Below are 23481 nucleotides of genomic sequence, written 5' to 3'. Positions count from 1 at the left end.
ACGCATTTTCGAAATGGCCGTTTGTGCGAATGGTCAAAAACATAACCGCGGAAACCACGATTAAAGTATGTAAGGAGATTTTCACTGATTACGGTATTCTAAAAACTATGGTCATGGATAATGGCCGTAATTTTCGTTCTGCAGAGTTTACACAATTCTTAGAATCTCAGGGGATCACCCCAAAGTTTACAGCTCCGTACCACCCAGCAACCAATGGGCAAGCGGAGAGATTCGTTCAAACGTTGAAAAACTCCTTAAAGAAAATACTTACGGACCCTAATAGTAAGGGAACAACTTTAGAAAACGCGTTACACAATTTCTTAGTTCAATATAGAACCACACCACATTGCGTTACAGGAGTGACTCCGTTCGAGAGAATGTTTAAGCGAAAAATGCGTACAGAATTTACTTTATGTATACCTGAGTCACCCAAGAAAAGCGTTAACACTAATATTAATAAAAAATCGCGTGAATTTACGGTGGGAGAGAGTGTGATATGCCGTAACTATAATAGTAAGATTAAATGGAAATTCGGAAAAATTGTACAACGTTTAGGCAAACTACATTATAAGATTAAACTGGAAGATGGCAGGACCTGGGAGCGTCACGTCGACCAGATCCGCAAGAGAGGAGAGCAAGGAAGCCGTCAAATAGAACCGTACACGGGGGTGTACGATGACGAGCCAGAGGCGAAAGAGGAGCCAGCTGCACCGGGCGATGCAGCGGAACCAAGTCGCGACCAAGAAGAAGAGCAAGGACCGGAAGCTCTGCAACAGCCTCCGGTGAGGGAAGCAAGATCCCCGGACTCAGGACAGCCAAGGGAACGACCAGTCCGAAATAAGAGACCGCCAGAGAGATATGTAGATCCCAGATCTGGGCGTCGATAGGCAGTTTCCTCTTGCGGGGAGGGAAAATGTTATGTTGGCCGTTCCCGAGAATGTCAGGATTCGCGCGCGGTCGCGACGGCCACAATGTAGTGCTTGGCATAGTCGCGAGCGGGCGCGACAAGTACCAATAAGGCGTGCGAGAACCGAGAATCGGAGCCGATGCTCCGGCCCTCCCCCGTATCCGGTGCTCCGACCAGAAGCAATCCGGAGTCAGCAATAAACGGACGTATCATTGGTATCCTGCGAAGTATTTATTTTGTGAACCTCAGCCTCCTACACAACAACGTGAATAAAAGTTTCTTAAATTGATGTACACGGTTTAAAACACGGAAAATTTAAATACACGGATTACACGTGTAGTCTGATACACGTGTATTCGAGAGCTCTAGTTAGGACAGCCAACAGATTAGTAGGCTACTTTGATTATTTTTTTAGCGAGAAGCAAGCTCGATCATCATACCCAACATGCATGGGAAGAGGAAGTAGGGCAGCAAGAGCCAGATCGCATGCCAACCATTGAAGAATTCCTAAAATTCTTAAGTGAGAGATGCCGCATATTGGAAATGCTAGACAATAATAAAGCCAAGCTAGATGTGGGATCCAAAAGCAACACAAGCAAGAAACCAGACAAACGCGTCACGGTAGCAACCACTACTTCGCAGGCATGTAGCTTATGCAAGGAGAGCCATCGTTTATATGACTGCACGGAGTTTTTGAAGCTTTCTGCTCAAGATAGGCGAGCGGAAATCAGGAAGAGACAACTATGTATAAATTGTCTCAGAGCAGGACATTACGCCAAGGATTGTAAGTCCTCTACTTGTCGCTTGTGCTCAAAGCCGCACAACACACTTTTGCATATGGAGCAAGCAAATAGCAATAAATCGGAAATCAAGGAGTCCGATACTTCGTCGCAGAAGAACTCAGGAACGGCAGAAGAATCAGTGGTCATGCACTGTTCGGAATACGCACGCTTTGGCGAATTCAAATATTCGCATCGCAAACAAGGATCATCGTGAAGATAAGAACGTCGCAAGTTATCTTGTCTACAGCACAAGTGTACGTCCGAGATCGAAAGGGCAATCGACAGACATGCAGAGCGCTGTTGGATCCAGGCTCGCAATCGCATTTTATCACCGAAGATTTTTATCTAAACTACAACTTCCATGCAGAACGTAAAAACAGGCCATCAACGGTATTATGCAGATGGCAACAAATACTCAGCTCGCAACAAGGATATGCATCGAATCACAACACTCTGGGTTTAAGGCTAATCTGGATTGCTTGGTGCTTCCAACAATCACAGAACGATTACCGCAGTTCAAAATAAACAGAAAGTTTCTCAACATTTCCAAGGATCAAAAACTAGCAGATCCTAATTTTGATAAACCAGGCAAGGTGGATCTTGTCATAGGTGGTCATAGGCAGGCCTCTTTTGGAGTCTATTGTGCGTTGGACAGATCAAGATGGCAAAGGGAAGTCCAATTTGGCAGAAAACACAACTCGGGTGGATAATTGGAGGCGAGCTCATTGACGCAAAGGCAAACGTAACTTCCACATCGCTATTGGTTGTTAATAAATCATTAAACGAACAGATTGAAAGATTCTGGACTCAAAAGGAAGTGCCAGAGCCTCGACAATTAACCGAACAAGAAAAATACTGCAAGGAACAATTCGCATCGACAGTTTCCAGAGATCCTACTGGAAGATTCATAGTAAGCCTACCCAAGGATAAGGCAATCCAAGGATAAGGTAGTTCCAGAGAAAATGCAGTGCAGCGATTTTATGCTTTAGATCGAAGATTCAAAAGGCAACCTGCTCTCAAGGAAGAATACATGAGATTTATGGAAGATTATGAAGCACGAGGATACATGAAGCTAGTGGATTGGAATACTTTAAAGGAAAGCGGAGTGACATGTTTCCTTCCACACCACGCAGTTTTGAGACCGGACCATCTCACAACCAAGGTGATTCGACGCATCGGCAGAGACGAGCAACGGTCGGTTATTGAATGACATGCTCTTAGCAGCACCGAATTTACAGAATGACTTGATGCACATATTGATAAAATTTCGATTACATACGTACGTGATAACGGCAGACATCGCTATGATGTTCCGACAGATTTGGATGACTGAAGAAGACAGCAAACTCCAGCTAATAGTTTGGAGAAAATCAGAAGACTTTCCCCTGGAGACATACATCCTGCTGACGGTTACATATTGAATGAATAGCGCACCATTTTTGGCAATGAGCAGTCTAAGAGAATTGGCATCAGAGAACAAGGATCAGTATCCACGAGCAGCGCAAGTTTTAGAAGAGGATTTCTACATGGATGACGTGCAAACAAGCACGGACGACTTGGAAGAGACTTTACAAAAACAGCTAACAGTCAGGCAAATATTCCAGAAGCAGCAAGACACCCAATAATATTGCCCGCAAAACACAGGGTGACAAGCTTGATATTTCGAGATAAACACGTTAAACTACATCATTGCGGAACGGAGCAATTATTGGTCTCTATTAGGCAAAGATACTGGCCTCTATCTGCTAGACGGGAGGCACGCAAGGTTGTTCGTTCCTGCCTAAATTGCTTTCGACTACGCGCGAGGGGCGTACAAGTTAAAATGGGAGATCTTCCAGAGGCAAGAATTACCGGATTCATGCGTCCATTTACGATTTGCGGAGTGGATTACGCAGGTCCTATCTAGATATGAGAGAGTCAACGTCGAGGACGTATTTATGTCTCGAAGGCCTATATTGCTTTATTCATTTGTTTTAATACCAAGGCCATTCATATAGAAATGATAACAAGTTTGACGACAGAGAATTTTCTGGCCGCTTTTCATCGTTTCACAGGTCGCAGAGATATGTGTTCACATATATTTTCGGATAATGGTACCAATTTTGTAGGCGCAGAGCGTGAGCTGAGCGAACTATATGAGTTTCTTAAGAAAGAAGGAAAAACTATACATGAGCAACTAGCGAGACAAAAAATCAAGTGGAGTTTTATTCCGCCAAGACTCCAAACTTTGAAGGTTTATGGGAATCGGCTGTAAAGCGTACGAAATATCACTTCAATGCAATAACTAAAGGTCTTATGTTAACATTCGAAGAATGTTACACTCTTCTTGTGAGTATTGAAGCAGTCTTAAAGTCCCGACCTTTAACTCCTGGTTCGAACGATCCTCAAGATTTATCTGTCCTAACACCTTCTCATTTTCTTGTGGGAGATTTTTTGTTGCAACCTGCAGAAAGAGATTACACAAATATATCAGAAAATCGCCTTAGTCGTTGGCAGCACATGCAAAAGGTGCGACAAGATTTTTGGCATCGCTAGCAGCGAGAATATTTGACGGAGTTGCAACGCAGAAATAAATGGACAGAAGGAGATTGTAACTTCCCACTCGGCATGTTATGTTGCTGAAATATTGAAATATTCGGAAAGAATGCAGAAACACTTCATTAACATCTCACTTGCAACTATGCATCTAAAATATTTCAAAAATGTACCTGCACCATGTTTTTTGCAATATTGCATTAACAATATGTCTGAAATCTTTCAGAAAGTTGTTTACAATATTTATAAGTTTCTGTAATATTGCAAAAAAATGTAGCAGATGCAATATTTCAGAAACATTTCCAAAGCACTACAAAAGCACTATTACGTTTACTTTGCACGAATAATATTTCTATAACATATCAAACGCAACACCGCATCTAAAATACCTGTGAAAAATCTCCGAAAGATTGCGTCGGTAATGAAAAATTGAATTGCAGGCAGTGAATTTTCTACAATATTGCGGGAGAAATATTGCAGATGCAATGGTTTAGAAACATTTCTGATACATGATAAAACTATTATTACGTTTGCATTGCACGCGTTATATTTTTGAATGTTTCACATACAACATTGCATTTGTAATATTTCCGAAAAGTTGCTGACAGACTTTAGAACTTATAAAAAATTAAATTTATTATTATATAATTATTGCATTTTTTCTCTTTTATTAAGAATTTTCTGATATTCCAAATTTTGTCATATGGCATTTTTAATATAAAATATAAAATATTTAATCATATTTAATATAAAATAATATTCGACGCTGACTGGCAAAAAAGATTTATTCGTATATCTGTATTGTTAATATTGTTATGCGATAGCTTTATGCTCACCAAAATAAGCAAGTATAAGAAAGAAAGAAGCGTCAGAGTCAGAGGATCACCACTACCCTGTTCGATCATCGATGTCAAGCGACAAGGCGCCGGTATACTACTTGGATGGGTGACCGGTTGAGAGAGCGGATTTCTTCGGACAAACGCGCGACGGCTATACGCACATATACGGCTTAATATATTTTTTTTTGTTCCGGTAATAAAATATTTTATTTTTCACATATCAACAAATAGTTTTTGCGTCAGTAAGAAAATTTTGTTTGCTAATACGAAACATTTTTTTAATGTAAAATGTATTTGAAACATCTCTGAAGTGTTTCCGCAATATTTCGTAGATATATTTGAGAAATACTTCATAACATTGCCGAAATCTTTCAGCATGGTCGCATTTGAAATAATTGCGGACATTGAAACATTGCCGAAATGATGTAGAAACGGTCGTGAAAAATTTCTGAAATATTAATGAGAGATGTAATATTTCAAATGGAATTTTGCAGAAATGCCTTTGAAATATTACATGCCGAGTGGGTTACAAGAAGGAATGTTGGTCCTCCTAAAGGAAACACAAGCACCGCCTCTTCAATGACATATTGGTCGGATTGTTAGCGTACATCCAGGAATTGACGGTGTAGTTAGAGTGGTTACCATGAAGACCACTCAAGGACAATACAAGCGAGCGGCACGTAGTGTTTGCGTATTTTCTATCAACGATAATTTAGATATCCCACCGACAAATATTCTTTAAAAGAAACCTTTCAAGAGAGCCGAGCTGTTAAGGATAGTTTTAAGTTACCGCGAAAATCATCGACACTAGTGTGTAAGGCGGCGCTAGCGCATCGCGTTCGTTCGTTTCCGGCGCTTTTCGCGCATTCATCGTTCGTCAGTCAGTCGTTGTAAGTAGCGAGTTGCGATAGTACGTAAAAATAACGTTGTAAAAATTGCCTGATGTGGACAGTAATAGCGGCTCGCAAGAACGTGTACAGCTCACTTGAGCAAAATAAAGCATTTGGTTTTCACAAGAACTTGCATTTAATAACACACAAAACAGAAATTATGTGCTACATATTATAAAGGTGCTATAAGGTATTAATCTGTTTTTAAATAATTTTGCTTACAATAATATTGAAAGCACTTCTCAACATAGTTTCATTCAGCTACAATTAATATCATTAAACATCTATTATGTATATTGATATTAATAGCAACATAAATATTACCGATTAAAATTTCGAATACGTTATGCGCTATGAACTGTCTCGCATGATTTCTGTAGACAAACGTACGAACGGTTCTTGTGAAGAAGACTTTTAAATGCCTATAATTCACAGAAACTAATCATAGAAACGTGATGAAATGTGAAACTTTTCATCACAAACACAAGAACTACAATAAATTACAAATTCAAGCAAATTAGCCGAAAAGATTTTTTTCATAAGAATTGTGCGGGGTTATTTTCGCATGAAATATGTTATGAATAAATATCTTTATACAATTTTAATCAATATTAATCAGTAAATTATACTGAGCATATTCATTATTGTATAATGTGGGCAATTTGATTAGCCAACTTTAAATTAATGCTTCCTATTTAAAAATTATTGCAGTATCTGCATTTAGAATTTTTATCTCTGAATGACTTTAGTAATTTGCCATTAATAGATTGTACTATAGATTTGGAACACCCTGTACATATAAATACGTAATTTAGTTTCTTTCAAACTTGATTGAGTTAAGATTAAGCATAAAAGATAAATATAAAAGTTTATAGTATAAAAGATAAAAATAATTTTAAACATTTTACAAAACATTTTCTGGGAGGACCCCCGTAGCCCTCGGCCGGGGAACAGGTGAAAATTGTAAAGGGAAGAAAAGGGTGTTAAAGAGGGTTCTGTGGGTGAGAAGGAAGGTGGAGGAAGGAAGGAAGGTGTGAAGAAAGTCGAAAGGAGGTGGAGTGATTGGAGACGAGGGTGAAAGCGAAGTGGAGCGCCAGGAATTAGCGGGAGAAGAGGAGGCCAGAGAGAGGTTAGGATGACGGAGATTTTGGAAGGAAGACGCGGCGAGGGAGAGGGTCAGCGAGGGCAGAGCGAGAAGAGAGGCGGACGGAGTAGGAGAGTGAGAAGGAGAGCGAGGTGTGAAGTGAGTGTGGATACGCTAGCGGAGTAGCTGAGTCGAGGCGACAGCATGATAGGGGGAATAGCCCAGTCATTTTAGGTTTTCTGTGCAAAAAAATTAGAAACTACTTTTTTCTTTTTTAATCGCTTTATTTCGTTGTTTTAAATAACATATTAAAAATAGAGAACGATATCGGGTGTGCTAAAAAAGTTATTCAAGGTCAAAGGTCACAAAAATCAGTTTTTTGCGAAAATCTCGTTTTGTATGGCTCGGAGGTCAATTAAGGTGGTTACAAAAAAGAAAGATCATGAAATTCTCTACAAAAATGGTTCTATTCATTTTTCACGTACGATGAACCGTTTGCGAAATACGAAGTGACGAATGTGTACGTCGAGCGTTGTATCCATTTCCGCACCACCTTTGAGATAAGATACAAGGCGCGTTTTTTTTTACATGGTGTCCCCAGTAGGCCTAATCCATGTCAAATGTAAAAAAATTACGTTTCATCTTCTTCGTCATACTTATCATTAAAAAAATTAATTATTAATTTTCATTTTTTAATTTTTTCTATTTTTTTTAATTTGTTCATTTAATATTTATCTTCATCATTTAAAAAAATTACGTTTCATCATCTTCTTCATGAATGTCATGTATTTCTATTTCATCAATATGTTCTTCTAGTTCTACATCTTCGTTATCTTTATCATCTTCACTCGTGTTTGTTAATAAAAGATCAGTAGGATCAATCTCATCATACTCAGTGGAATAATTATCGGACATATTAGCAGCAGAAGCTTCAGGCATGACATTAAGACATGATTGACCATGACAGTTGCCGCATACAATGGAGCAAGATAATCCGATTTTCCTGCATCCGCAGTTTGCACCGCATCCTTTTGTACAATTGCAAAAAATAGTATTAAGAATACTGTCCGGCGCAGGTGGTAACAACGTTGTAACGGGCTCCAAAATATTGTTATTTAAGATCCAGCCCCACTGTTGTGGATCTATATCTTTTCCCAGCCATGTTTGGACTGGTAATATACACGGTACAGGTGTTGTTGAGCTGCTGCAGTTGTAGGTGGAAGCGATTGTAATTTTACAGCAGTATTGAATGTAGTCGATTTCGCAAAACTCAAGTACCGATAGTTATCAAGAGATGTTTCCGACTTAGGAGCTCCATACATTGCCAAAATTATCCATACTCCATTCTCAAATATAAGTTGTTGAGAGCAATTTTCTTGTTGAAAAACTTCTGCAGCTTGATATAAATCAGGACGATTTTCAAAAATTTTCATTGTTTTAAGTTTTCCTTTAGAAAATAGAGCAGAAGTGCTATCACATCCGGTTATTGCATGTAGCAATAAAATATGTTGCTTATAATGAGGATATTTGTCGAAGCTTGAAGAATTATAAAATTGCGTCTTGACCTTTACCTTGCCTGGTTTCATGAAAAATATTTGTTGCTGTGAATGACTATGCCCTATGAGAAGAACCAAAAGATCAATGTCCTCGCCTACTACGACAGTGGTGTTAACGATTGATTCTTCCATTGGTGTTTCAATAATTAACACATTTGCATCATCACCAGCTTGTTTTGTTGCAATGTTGACGTTTTTGAATGTGTCCATATGTAACGTTTACTATAGAAAATGCGCGCAAATGCGCGTTACGAAACGTGGCCAAGGTTACTATACTTCTCATATTTTATACCTCCAGTAAGTCGGCTCCCCCTACTTTCACTTTCTTAATTTTTCTCTATGCGAATCGTTTGTTGGTCATTAATGTAATTATTATTAGCAAAATAAATTTTAGTGTAAAGTTAGCTTTATGCGCCTTGTATCTTACCTCAAAGGTGGTGCGGAAATGGATACAACGCTCGACGTACACATTCGTCACTTTGTATTTCGCAAACTGTTCATCGTACGTGAAAAATGAATAGAACCATTTTTGTAGAGAATTTCATTATCTTTCTTTTTTGTAACCACCTTAATTGACCTCCGAGCCATACAAAACGAGATTTTCGCAAAAAACTGATTTTCGTGACCTTTGACCTTGAATAACTTTTTTAGCACACCCGATATCGTTCTCTATTTTTAATATGTTATTTGAAACAACAAAATAAAGCGATTAAAAAAAAAAGTAGTTTCTAATTTTTTTGCACAGAAGCCATATTTTCGTCTAAAATGACTGGGCTAGAAGGGCCCGAACGTGGCGGGAAGAGCGGAGGAGTCAGCAAGGCGGAGAGGCGAGATTCTGCCCCACTGTGCGACGGTGCGGCGGAAGAGCGAGGCAAGAGAGATTACAAGTCGGTAGTGCGAATGAGCGTGCGGGGAGATAGAGGGAGGCAAAGGAGCTGGCATTGGTAAACGGTGGTGAGAGGCAGGTGAGAGAGCACGTGGTGTATAGCGCACGTAGAAGAGGGGGCAAGGAAATTGGAAGCAAGGGAAAGGAGGTGAAGAAAGAGAGAATAAAAGTAAGAAGGCGAGGGATAAGGAGGAGTGATGAGGGTGCTGGAGAGGCAGATGGAAAAGGAAAGTGCGGTCGGGCGGTGAGAGCTGAAGAGTGTTTGGTCACAGAAAGAGTTTGGGAGGCAAGAGAAGCCGGCGGTTCGGCCGCCGCTCGATCTGTAAAAGGAGAGAGACAGCAGTGATCTAAAGAGAGAAGGGAAGAGATGACAGTAGCGAGAGGAGCAGGTTGAGAGAATAGTAGAAGTGCGGAGCGGTGGGAGCTGAATTGAAGTGATCGGCCGCCGCAGGGCAGGAGTTGTGAAAGGGAGGAGAGGAGCGTGCGGGAAGAGGCTGATGGCAGGGGACGGCGAGAGAATGCGGTGATTCTAGCTGCAGGGGACGGCGAGAGAGGAGAGAGGGATGATGGTGAAGGAAGAGAAAGGTGAAGAGAGACGGGGGGGAAGGGAAGAGGAAGAAGATGGCAATAGAAGTGGCTGGGTGGAGGAGGTGGGGGGATAAAAGGGAAAAGGATGAAGAGCAGGATAGGAGGGGGAGGAGGTAGAGAAATGTAGACAAAAGGGAAGTAGGTCTGAGAGAAGGCGGATAAATGGTTGCAAGGATAAGAGAAGGGAAAGGAGGAGAGGGGGCAAGGAGCAGAAGTGGAGGAGGTTAGCAGAGCTGTTTTAAGTTAATTTTTGAATTTTTGGGTTTCAGAAGGAGGCGAAGGATAGGCGAGAGAAGGGCGGAAGAGAGGAGATGGACAGAAGAAGGAGTAACAGGGTGAAAGGGAAAAAGATAGAGAAATGGCAAAGAGCGGGGTGACAGAAGGAGGCGAAGGGCAAGAGAGAGAAGGGCCTGAAGAAAGGAGAGGGAGAGAAGGAGTAGCAGGGTGAAAGGAAGAAAGGTAGAGAGGCGACAAGGAGCGGGGTAAAGGAGTAGGGAGGAGTGTGTGGGAGAGAAGATAAAGGAAAGAGAGGGAGGCGAGGGCGAGGGTGCAAGGGCGGGACGGGTACGAGCATGTAATGGTCGCAAAGGGCCAGGTCGCGGAGGGTGAGGTATAAGTTTGTAAGAGGTTTGGGTACGTTCCTCACAAAAACGCCTTGTAAACCCTGAGGGAATATACAATAAACTTATCTATCTACTACAAAACATTTTCTACGTATTTTTATAAAATAAAGGACCATGCACAAACCTTATGCATTTCAAATAAAATAATTTAGGACTCTTGATAATAATAAACAATCGTGATTTGGCCTTGAGAATAACAATGTGGTTATCAGTGCGTAATATCAGAAACCTGATTTATTTTAAATTTTTAAAAAATTACAAACGTTCCGTACGTTTTGGCTCAACATCGAGCCATCCTTATGGATTTTGGCCTTCGGTAAAATTGGCTAAAACTACGTAGTTTGTTTATAGTTTTTAACTCACTGAAAAGTCTCCATAGGCATAAAACTTGAAAATAACTAGTTTTTTGTTACAGCTATTCAAAATGTTGAATTTTAGCATCATTTGAATGATGTTCTAAATTAGTGTCTTTTAATTAAGTCGAAAGATTCTAGATGATATGCACTTAGCCGATATATGTTATAGTATTTGATGTTTATAAATGTATTCGTGTTTTGCTTCCTCATAAAGAAAGCTGTTTTCGTGAAAAAAATGTTTTTTAGTTGCCGCTGCCAGTGTGTTCAGAATGTTCTAAAACGTCGAAAAATCGCAATTTTAAAAAATGTCCGTATGTGTGTATGTGTCAAATTTACCGTAATTTCTATAACTCAAAAACTGATTAACCAAATCTTAAAGAATTATATATGAAATAGGGGTAGAAAAGACTGAAGAATATAATAGAATTAGAAAAATTGCCAATATTATAACATTTTAACTGTTAAAGACTATACCTCAAGTCTCAACCGCTTGAGACTTTAAAAATTGATGTTTTTGGACAATTTAGTATTAATTATTGGCAACTTTTCTAATTCTGTTATATTCGTCAGTCTTTTCTACCCCTATTTCATATATAATTCTTTAAAACAAATTAATAGACGGCGATACGAGTCAAGCGCGGTACGTGGTGCGCAAGTAAAGAAATTAATAGTTACAGAAGTAACGAATTAAAATGTATATAATATACATATACAAATATTCCAACTTAATAATCGGCGCGCAGTTTATTAAGTTGGAATATTTGTATATGTATATTATATACATTTTAATTCATTACTTCTGTAACTATTAATTTCTTTACTTGCGCACCATGTACCGCGCTTGACTCGTATCGCAGTCTATTAATTTGTTAACATTTTCACGAGTCTAATGACATATTTGAATTCTTTAAAAGTTGGTTGATTAGACTCAACTTTATAAGGCTTCTATGTATGTACGGATTCTCCGAAATTTCAAACGTCTGTAACTCAAGAACTGATTGACCAAATTTTAAAGAATTTGTTGATTAGCGCTTTGGGATACGGATAGCGGGCGTGAACTTAATACACGACGTGTTCTATAAAGTAAGATTTATTCGGACTAGTGATCACACGTGTTTCCTTCTCGACGCTTTGCATTGGACTGACTGGCAACGTATAGAAAAAGAAAAGGAAGGAATGTAAGGTTGCCAACTTAAAAGGAAATTGCTAAAGGCTGAATCAAAATGCTTAAGGCTAAATTGCACATCTCAACAGAATTATATATAAAATAGGGGTAGAAAAAATCTAAAAATATAACAAAATTAGAAAAATTGCGCCAAACCAGTTTTTATTGAAGTGAATTTTTATATTAATTTAACAGAAGGTTCTTATTAATCGATGCAAGCCCGGCAAAACCCTAGAGACCGGCTCTAGCTATGCATTAGGCATTTTCCTCCTCCAATGAAAAAAAAAGAAATGGCCCAATATATCAAAATTTGCGGAAATTAGAAAACCCACAGGTATTTATGCTGTGGAAAAATTGAAACTTCCTTAAAATAAAAAACAATGTATAAATTTTTATCAAAATAAAAGTAAATAAAAGGGTTGTACTACCTTACTTGAGTGCCAAAATGTAACGCGATACAAAATTAGAAAAAATAATTTAGAAAAGTGTGCAAATTAGAAAGTTGCACAATGCTTCCGTGGAAGAATTAACTAACCAATTGAACGAAATGGAAAAATTAAGAAATATCCGTAATTAGTAGGAATCATTTTAGTAAAAACATTAATTATTTAATTGATTTTTGTAATAGTATAACAGATTAGTCGCAATAAAGCTTATCACAAAAAAAGTGTACAAGTAGAAACTAGCACATTGCTACCTCATAGTTTTCAAGATCACATACGTAAATGTATGCATGTAAATAAAGCTTACGTTACTTTATTTTTTTCCTAATGGTTATAAACATTTACTTTTCCTTCCAGCATCTCCTTCACACACACGTACATACACGTGCAAATAAAATAAAAAAGTGTGCAAATAGAAACTTGCACATTGCTTCCTCATAGTTTTTAAGTGTGCAAATTATTTTGAACGTTACTTCCTCACAATTTTTAAGTATGCAAATTATTGCACGTTGCTTAATCAATATTTTATTTCGCTCCTAAAGCTTCCTCTATGAGGAAGCCAAATTAATAAATATCTACTAATAATTATGCATAGAAAAAACAGGCTTCCTCGTAAGAAGAAGCTTTATGAGCGAAATAAAATGTTGAACCTAACGTGCTAATTTATAATTTGCATACTTAAAAATTGTGAGGAAGTAATGTTCAAATTTAAAATTTGCACACTTACTAGGTGCGCAACTAAATTTCCGGGTTTTTTTGATCAATAAAAAATGGAAAATTTCAAGAGAAATACAAAAAATGGTTTATTCATAGTATCGTCCCTCGCTAGCTATACATTTTCGCCATCTCTCTGGCAATACATGAATACCGCGACAATAAAACGACGCGTCTTTGGACCGAAACCATTCATCCAACCAATTTTGCACTTCTTCGAAATTGGTCAAGTGTAGCCCAGCCAAGCCATGCGCCATCGACCCGAACAAGTAATAATCGGAAGGCGCCAGGTCTGGCGAATATGGCGGGTGCGGTAGCAGATCCCATTTCAGCGTTTTGATGGTGTCCTGGACGATGGAACTGCGATGGCATGGAGCGTTGTCGTGCTGCAATATCACTCGTTCGTGTCTCGTGTCCCATTCTGGCCGTTTTTCGAGCAATGTATGGTTTAAATTGATCAGTTGTTGTCGGTAGCGATGCCCATTGACAGTTTCGCCCGGTTTCAGCAGCTCATAGTACACGATTCCTTTCTGGTCCCACCAAACGCAGAGCATTGTCTTCTTTCCAAAACGATTTGGCCGTGCCGTCGATGTTGATTCTTCACCAGGTGAAAGCCACGATTTTTTGCGTTTGGGATTCTCTAAATATATCCACTTCTCATCGCCAGTAACAATTCGATGAAGAAAACTCTTTCTTTCATGCCGCAAAAGCAAAATTTAGGAAGTGGCTCTTCGATTTTCCATCTGTCTCTCAGTCAACTCATGCGGCACCCATTTTCCTTCCTTTTGAATTTTTCCCATGGCATGTAAACGTTTGGAAATACCTTGGTGAGTCATGTTTAATGCCTCTGCAAGTTGATCTTGTGTTTGCGTATCATCTTCATCCAATAACGCTTGCAGATCGGCGTCCTCAATTGTTTTTGGTCTTCCGGAGCGCTCCTTGTCCTCAGTGTCGAAATCGCCACTTCTGAAGCGTTTAAACCAATCTTCACAGGTAGTTTTCGATGGTGCATGTTCGCCGTAGGCCTCCTCAAGCAAACGACGTGCTTCAGCTGCATTTTTTTTTCAAGTTAAAGCAGAAAAGCAAAGCTTCCCGCAAATGCTGTTTATTTGGCACAAAACTCGACATCTCCGTTGTTAGAAAAAATATTTTTGCATTGCGATATGTGTTTATATAACGACTGGTTATTGTTAACAGATGTCCAAGCTATAACTTCAGACAACTTCAGACATGTAAGTCGAGTACATGTGTTATTGATGCCATCTATGTGTGAAACCCGGAAACTTAGTTGCGCACCTAGTAAAAACTATGAGGAAGCAATGTGCAAGTTTCTATTTGCACACTTTTTTCATTTTATTTACACGTGTATGTACGTGTGTGTGAAGGAGGAGCTGGAAGGAGAAGTAAATGTTTATAACCATTAGGAAAAAAATAAAGTAACACAAGCTTTATTTACATGCATACATTTACGTACACATATGTATAACCACACGCAAATACGTACATTCATTTATATATGTATATATATATGTATATATATATATATATATATATATGCCCGTATATATATATATATATATATATATATATATATATATATATATATATATATATATATACACATATATGTTACGGGCAAAGTCCGCATGGTGTGCAGTGTCGGCATTGCCCGGGCAATGTCAGCATTGCACAACACGACTGGGCAAAGTAGTTTATTAGCGGACATTGCCCGGTTTGATGTGGGCAAAGTTAACACTGCCCATCCAGCGATGGCAATGTCAGCAACTATTATCACATTGCGGACTTTGCTCGGTTCCAAGTGAGCAACGCCGACAATGCTAAATCTCCGTGGTCTAAGCTGCGCTAAATGGGCATGTCAGGCTCAAAGACCGAAAACGCTCACTGAGCGAAAAAATCGACCACAACACATTGTGGCATATTCAAAAAGGTCACAACGCAAAATTCGTATCATGGCACTTTCAAAAACGCTCACAATGCGTTTTGGACGCTTATTGATGCAGCCATGACGCGATGTGGATGTTTTTGATTACATGCGTGAACTTTCCACGCCTGAAAAGTTGTAAACCCATGTGGGAACTCGTCTCACGTGGAAAGTGTATGCGTGGAGGCAATAGGTTCCGCCCCCCTGCGGCGGGCTCCACCTCCGTTAAACTAGACACATAGTGTGCCTTGCAAAGTACATGCGTTTCATGCGTGGAAAGTTGTAAACCCATGTGGCAACTCGTCTCGCGTGGAAAGTGTATGTGTCCCAAGTAGCAAAGATGACGTCTAAAGACGTTTTATTGACGTCATAGACGTCTGTTATGCCGTGTCGCCGGTTGGTGACGGCTTACGGCAAAACGTTTATTCTTTTCGGGATCTCTTGACCTTACGAGTTGGAACTCGGTAGGCACAGGCGGGCAGACTAGGAAGAGTTCGGGTTCGTAGGTGGAACGGGGTGTAGGCGTCGTTAAATTAACTTCACTTCGTTTTACTTATATCGGAGCTTTATTTCAGCGCCTCTTTACACTCACTAATTTACACTTAGCTTCGCCTCTTACATCTACTTTAACTCGTCCGCACTTCGTTATACTTTCGCTTGCACGACACGACTTACGAGAACGGTCACGGGCAGAGACTCGGGTGTAATACTCTCCGTCGCGGCTTCTTCGGCGGTCCCTTATATTGTTTTGAGTTATGCCCTGTCGGCGCTTTTTCGCCGGGTTCGACGGTCCCCCGAATGAGGTCGGTCAGTGACCGAGCGCATTCGCAATCTCGCTGTACTCCCGCGGTTCCGCGATGGTCGAAATGCGTTGTCGCGCATTCCTATGCATATCGCAATAGTTCGATTGACGCGGAAGCTTGATGAACTTCCGCGTCCGCGTTGGCGTAAATTGAGAAGTCTTTCGAAAGACAATTTCCTCGAAGTCTTTCGAAAGGCTATTCTATAATTTCATTATAATGAATTTAATAATTATCCGTTGTAATTTTAGATTACAACACGTCATTAAGACGTTGTTAAGACGTCATTTAACGTCACTTTTCTACTTGGAGTGGAGGCAGTAGGTTTCGCCCCCCTGCGCGGGCTCCACTATCGGTAAACTAGACACATAGTGTGCCTTGCAAAGTACATGCGTGGACTTTCCATGCGTGGAAAGTTGTAAACCCATGTGGCAATAACTCGTCTCGCGTAGAAACGAAGCCCCTCACCTGTCTACATAAGGCTAACTGTTAATTTTCGACATTGCCCACTTGGAACCGATCAAAGTCCGCAATGTGATAATAGTTGCTGACATTGCCATCGCTGGATGGGCAGTGTTAACTTTGCCCACATCAAACCGGGCAATGTCCGCTAATAAACTACTTTGCCCAGTCGCGTTGTGCAATGCTGACATTGCCCGGGCTATGCCGACACTGCACACCATGCGGACTTTGCCCGTAACATATACAGGGTGTCAATTTGAAAACTTTCAGTTGAAATATCTCGGGAATTAGTAATGATATCAAAACACGATTTGGAGAGAATGTAGAGGAGCAAGGGGGACATACTTTGATTTAATAAAATTTGACCTTGGGTGGAGGCGTCAAGATCAAATAAAGGTCAACTTAATTTTTTTAAATGGATACATGATTTTTTAAATATCTACGTTTGTAGCCCTTCTCATTACGAGCTCAACGCGTTATGAACTAAAGTCGCCGAAGGTTAAATGACCAAATGCAGGCTCATAATATTATTATCTTTGTACATGTTATGAGACACCTTTTGCAGCTGCAGCTTGCGAATCGACAATGTTGAATTCATTGCAAAATGACCTAACACTTCAAGTTGAGTTGCTTCATTCACTAATCTTTGTACGGTCTGTTTTTCTTTGCTATTGATCCTGTTTCTTCAAATTTTAATATTAATTGTTGGACGTAGGTGTGACTGACATTTTTTTTCTAGTTTACTTAAACTGGTAAGTACAGTGAGTGCTAATTTGTACTACAAGCGTTAACATGGTGATTCCGCGTGCAAAACTAACAATAAGTCATCATGACATTGCCCATGTCCACGAACATAAACACGAACAGAAATAGCAGTCTAACAACAAGATCCGTTCGATTTCGATTTAGTTTTGATTTAGTAGAGAAGCTGCAGCTGCAAAAAAGGTGTCTCATAGCATGTACAAAGACAATAATACTGTGAGCCTGCATTTGGTCATTTGACCTTCGAAGATTTTGGATCACAGCGCGTTGAGCTCGTAATGAGAAGGGTTACAAACGTAGATGTTTAAAAAATTATGTGTCCATTAAAAAAAATTAAGTTGACCATGACGCCTCCACCCAAGGTCAAATTTTTTTAAATCAAAGTATGTCCTCCTTGCTACCCTATATTCTCTCCAAACCGTGTTTTGGTATCTTTACTAGTTCCCGACATATTCCGACTAAAAGTTTTCAAATTGACACCTTGTATATAACAATAAGAGTAAAGAGAAACAGGAGAGAACATTCAGTGTTAGCGAAACGGACAGAAGTGACTACATATACCAGCTTGAGAAATTAATGCTTAAGATGACTCACAGATGCCAATATTGAATGATTTTAATTACTAGCCGATGAAACGTCCATAATTTTGAGCTGTTGTTGTTATGCCACAAGCCTGGTAATGTACCATGATGCTCTTATATCACAATTAACACTTATTTACAATTTCTTTTTAGCCTAGTATTGGCCAACATACATATCTGCAGACTCCAACAAGTGGCTGTGACTCCAAAAGGCACTTTTAACTAAACGTTGAAAAAGTAGACGCTCGAAATGGCTGCCTGATGCTACTTCCGTCCATGATTTGCCTATCCTCCACTACCGATACATTCCCTGGTAACCATCTCCGATAGAAAACGATTAAAAACGGCTATATCTGTATCGTTTTTAATCGTATCTTATCGGTTCTATCGTTGCATATTTAGAAGACAGATAAAACATTAATCGAATCGAATCGGTTTCTATCGTTTTAGATCCGAATAAGAAAATAACTATACAAATTTTATAGTTATGAATCGTTTTCTATATGTACAATTATTGCCCGTCTGAATCAATCGTATATACACGATATAATATATATCGTTATTTATGGTAATAATTTTACCGTATGCATTAATACGGATATATAAGAATAAAATGATAGACATCTCATCGATATTTATATGACTTAACCGAACCGATACATCTATCGTTTCTTATCAGGATTTTCTGACATACAACTTATCATCTTCTTTACGGCAGCAAATCGGTTCGTTTTCTGTCGTATATCAATAATATAAATTGAATCGTTTAAAAACCTTCTACTTTGTATATGTTTTTATAAGGTTAAAACGATAGACATCGTCGATATTTATACGACTTAACCGAACCGACACATCTATCATTTCTTATCAGGTTTTTCCGACAGACAACTTATCATCTTCTTTACGGCAGCAAATCGGTTCGTTTTCTATATCAATGATATAAATTGAATCGTTTGAAAGCCTTCTACTTTGTATATGTTTTTATAAGGTTAAAACAATAGACATCTCGTCGATATTTATACGACTTAACCGAACCGATACATCTATCATTTCTTATTAGGATTTTCTGACATACAACTTATCATCTTCTTTACGGCAGCAAATCGGTTCGTTTTCTATCGTATATCAATGATATAAATTGAATCCGCATCAACCAAATCGGCGATTAGTTCGCGACAATGCCGCTAGGCCGCGCATGATGGAAAGCGCTTCTCGTATTTAAAATACATCCAGTCATAATAGATAAGCAGAACCCCTGCGAGGCGAAAAGCAGAGAAATCCAGTATCGTAACTGGAGGGATCTCTTCCTATAAAGACCTCCTGGCGGTAGCCGCCCCGGACATCGAACACCGAGCCCAGCGGCCTCCGATTCCTGGCGCTAGTTGCCCCGTTCCCGGCGTTCTTCAAAACGATAAAAACCGATGAAAGAAATGAATCGATATGAATCTAGTTCCTTAATTCACGATTCGTAACGATTGAAATGGATTGACTAAAACCGATTCAAACAATTCATTAACCATATTAAAAACGATAGAAACTGATGTGCAGTTGATAAGACATTTACGATAGGATCCTAAGTATTTTGTAACGTGAGTTTCTGATGGAATATCGTAAATAAACGATTCACTAACCATATTAAAAACGATATAAACTGATGTGCAGCTAATAAGACTTTTACAATAGGATCCCAAATATATTGTAACGTGAATTTCTGATAGAGTATCGTAAATAAACGATTCACTAACCATATTAAAAACGATAAAAAATTTTTTATCGTTTTCTATCGTTGGCGGTTATCAGGGTTTTCTCCTGTTTCTCTGTACTCTTTGATATAGGGTGAACCAGTTATAATGTTAATGACAAATATCTAAATACAAATAAAATATGCATTCTAGGAAAAAATGGTTTAGACAAACCTTTGAAATCAAAGGGGACACAAAATGGCACTATTTGTTTTATCATAGATAGCGCTACTAGGTCAAACAAAGGTCAACTTCATTATTTTAAATGGAAAACTTCATTTTTTATTGTATCATCTTTTTCTACTGATTTAATTGAATAACTTTTGTCTGAAACATTTTTTTATTTGCCTAATACTTTTTGAGATATTCAAGGAAAACTTAGTAACTTTTTCAATATTTAGCATACGATATCTTGATAATTGTTTGTCGGAGGAAAAAGAATATTTATTAGAACAGGCCTTTTTGACTTGATTTGGTCTGAGGAATATGCTGTTGCAATAGTACCCCAACTTTTTTAAATAGGTACTTGTATACAGGGTATTTCATTTTCAAGTTTACAATGCTGTATCTCGGAAATCGATTATTTTATTGAAAAATGTTTCAGACAAAAGTTGTATGGTTTGGAGGAGGACACATGATTCCGATGTAAGTCATGTCGTAGATGTCGTTTTTAAGAAATTTTAAAAATGACTAATTTTTTTAATAAAACTTGATTTTTTCCTTGAGCTAAATATTGTAGATCTCGTCGAGACGTTTCCAAAACACTATAATAAAGCTTATTTTCGTTAAAATTTTCTTGAGATGTTTTAAATTTTGTGGTGATATTTTTTAATATAGAATATGAACTATATCTCGTAAAGTATTATGTTTCGATGACTTTACTTTCATACTTTGGTAAATATTTACCCTTACAAATCCCTCCTCAATGACATTCTCCTTCACATATATTATAGGGGTCTCTCTCTCACCCTCCTAAGTATTCTTCCGGTGGAGTGGGGTGGGATGGATCTCGCTTTTCATGGAAAGTACAATGCTGTCCAGAAAAACAACCATGCAAAGCGAGGTATAATCCCACCTCTGCTTATAGGGCAAAACGAGGTTTTATCATTGTACGGTTCGGGTTTTCAATTTTCCACGCGAACCGAGGTCCACCCCCACTCACCCCTGCATGTGTACTGTCTATACACACATATCAGCAAATTACTTCCCTTAGTACTGACACAAACTGTTATATTTCTCACAAGGGGAAGCTCAGGTGACTCACCCTGGGATTTCGATGCCAATTTTTTTGGTTATTCTGGAGGTGAAAAAAAAGAGATACGTGTCCCGGCGTTTGATTGAATAGGCCTTAGTTTCGGAGTAATAAATTTGTGAAAATTGAAATTTATTTTTTTTATTTATTTTGATGATACTGGTATAGTATGCAAATTTTCGAAGTAGAAATTTTATTATCACATTATAAACCATTAATGTAAATTTAATTTTAAGGGACTTTTAATTCAAGTAGTAATTTTTGAAATAATAAATAAGTAATAATAATATAAGTTATTTGTAATGGGTAACATATAAAGGTAACGTATTCGAATTTTCAATCGTTTAAATTTAAAATTTCATTGGAAATAATATTAACAGTATTTTAAATTTCTAGTTTTTAAAATAATTAGTAGTAGGGGAAGAAGGATAAACAAACATCGGAATGTGAATGTGAATTTTTTTATTACAAAATTCAATTATTTTGATGAGGACAATTACTTGGATGATAAACATCATAAAAACATTTAAAACATATAAATTTTTTCATCATCAAAATTCATCAAAATAAATAAAAATAAATAAATTTCAATTTTCACAAATTTATTACTCCGAAACTAAGGCCTATTCAATCAAACGCCGGGACACGTATCTCTTTTTTTCACCTCCAGAATAACCAAAAAAATTGGCATCGAAATCCCAGGGTGAGTCACCTGAGCTTCCCCTTGTCAGTTATATTTGTTCATAACTTCTTAATAAACAACGAGCGACGGCTAAAACTTTCTGGAGGTTACTCAGGAGAGTGCTATTTACAGTATATGTGAAGGAGAAGGTCATTGAGAGGGAGGGGGGGGGGTCGTAAGGGTAATTATGGATAAATATTTACCCATAGTTTTATACATAGAATGGTGAAAGAAATCGATTATTGTAAAAAAAAACAGAAAAAATTATTTTAAAAAATTTGATTGCATTTTGTACAGATTTAATTTTGCAAAATTGCAAATGTAAAAATTAATATTATTATTCGATTCTTTTCATTATTCTATGTATAAAAGTATTAATCCCTTGACTGGCAGAAAAATAAGCACCAAACGGGCCAAAAATAACAAGATTAAAATTCTATTCGATTTTCATGAAACTTGGTATTAATGGGTTTTTTTGGATCACTGAATACGAATCTGGGGTCAAAGTTTATAAATTCAAAATGGCTGATCCGATATAACGACCCAAAAATTCGAAAACTTATAAATTAGCTGATTTCTTTCTATGTACTTTGGTACCAAGGGGTTTTTTGAGTTGCTGAATACGAATTTGGTATCAAAATTTCAAAATGGCGGCTTCAATATAACGACTTAAGGGGATTCTATAGTGGCAGTCGTTACCGACATTTACTAGGTGCGCAACTAAGTTTCCGGGTTCCACACATAGATGGCACCAATAACACATGTACTCGACTTACATGTCTGAAGTTGTCTGAAGTTATAGCTTGGACATCTGTTAACAATAACCAGTCGTTATATAAACACATATCGCAACGCAAAAATATTTTTTCTAACGGAGATGTCGAGTTTTGTGCCAAATAAACAGCATTTGCGGGAAGCTTTGCTTTTCTGCTTTAACTTGAAAAAAAAATGCAGCTGAAGCACGTCGTTTGCTTGAGGAGGCCTACGGCGAACATGCACCATCGAAAACTACCTGTGAAGATTGGTTTAAACGCTTCAGAAGTGGCGATTTCGACACTGAGGACAAGGAGCGCTCCGGAAGACCAAAAACAATTGAGGACGCCGATCTGCAAGCGTTATTGGAAGAAGATGATACGCAAACACAAGATCAACTTGCGGAGGCATTAAACATGACTCACCAAGGTATTTCCAAACGTTTACATGCCATGGGAAAAATTCAAAAGGAAAATGGGTGCCGCATGAGTTGACTGAGAGACAGATGGAAAATCGAAGAGCCACTTCCTAAATTTTGCTTTTGCGGCATGAAAGAAAGAGTTTTCTTCATCGAATTGTTACTGGCGATGAGAAGTGGATATATTTAGAGAATCCCAAACGCAAAAAATCGTGGCTTTCACCTGGTGAAGAATCAACATCGACGGCACGGCCAAATGCTCTGCGTTTGGTGGGACTAGAAAGGAATCGTGTACTATGAGCTGCTGAAACCGGGCGAAACTGTCAATGGGCATCGCTACCGACAACAACTGATCAATTTAAACCATACATTGCTCGAAAAACGGCCAGAATGGGACACGAGACACGAACGAGTGATATTGCAGCACGACAACGCTCCGTGCCATCGCAGTTCCATCGCCCAGGACACCATCAAAACGCTGAAATGGGATCTGCTACCGCACCCGCCGTATTCGCCAGACCTGGCGCCTTCCGATTATCACTTGTTCCGGTCGATGGCGCATGGCTTGGCTGGGCTACACTTGACCAATTTCGAAGAAGTGCAAAATTGGTTGGATGAATGGTTTCGGTCCAAAGACGCGTCGTTTTATTGTCGCGGTATTCATGTATTGCCAGAGAGATGGCGAAAATGTATAGCTAGCGAGGGACGATACTTTGAAT

At 38.6% G+C, this 23481-nt stretch overlaps 1 protein-coding gene across 10 annotated transcripts in view; it reads right to left on the bottom strand.

Moving 5' to 3' along the window:
* Nucleotides 1-23481, bottom strand: part of Gga (ADP-ribosylation factor-binding protein Gga) — a 195070-nt gene that overhangs the window by 129863 nt on the left and 41726 nt on the right. For 3 of the 10 annotated variants that reach the window (XM_071719466.1, XM_071719472.1, XM_071719467.1), the window contains one exon: nt 3882-4132. The exons of the other annotated variants lie outside the window; for them this stretch is intronic. In XM_071719466.1, coding sequence (XP_071575567.1) covers nt 3983-4132 — 150 coding nt within the window. In that variant the 3' untranslated portion in view covers nt 3882-3982. Of the gene's footprint in view, nt 1-3881; nt 4133-23481 lie in introns of those variants that run through there. 10 annotated transcript variants of the gene reach the window in all.

This window comes from Temnothorax nylanderi, unplaced genomic scaffold (genome assembly GCF_030848795.1).
Source record: "Temnothorax nylanderi isolate EJ_2023f unplaced genomic scaffold, tnyl_v1.0 TNYL_tig0296_pilon, whole genome shotgun sequence".
NCBI lineage: Eukaryota > Metazoa > Arthropoda > Insecta > Hymenoptera > Formicidae > Temnothorax > Temnothorax nylanderi.
Note: the sequence above shows the minus strand (reverse complement) of the source record. Positions and strands in the feature narration are given on the sequence as shown.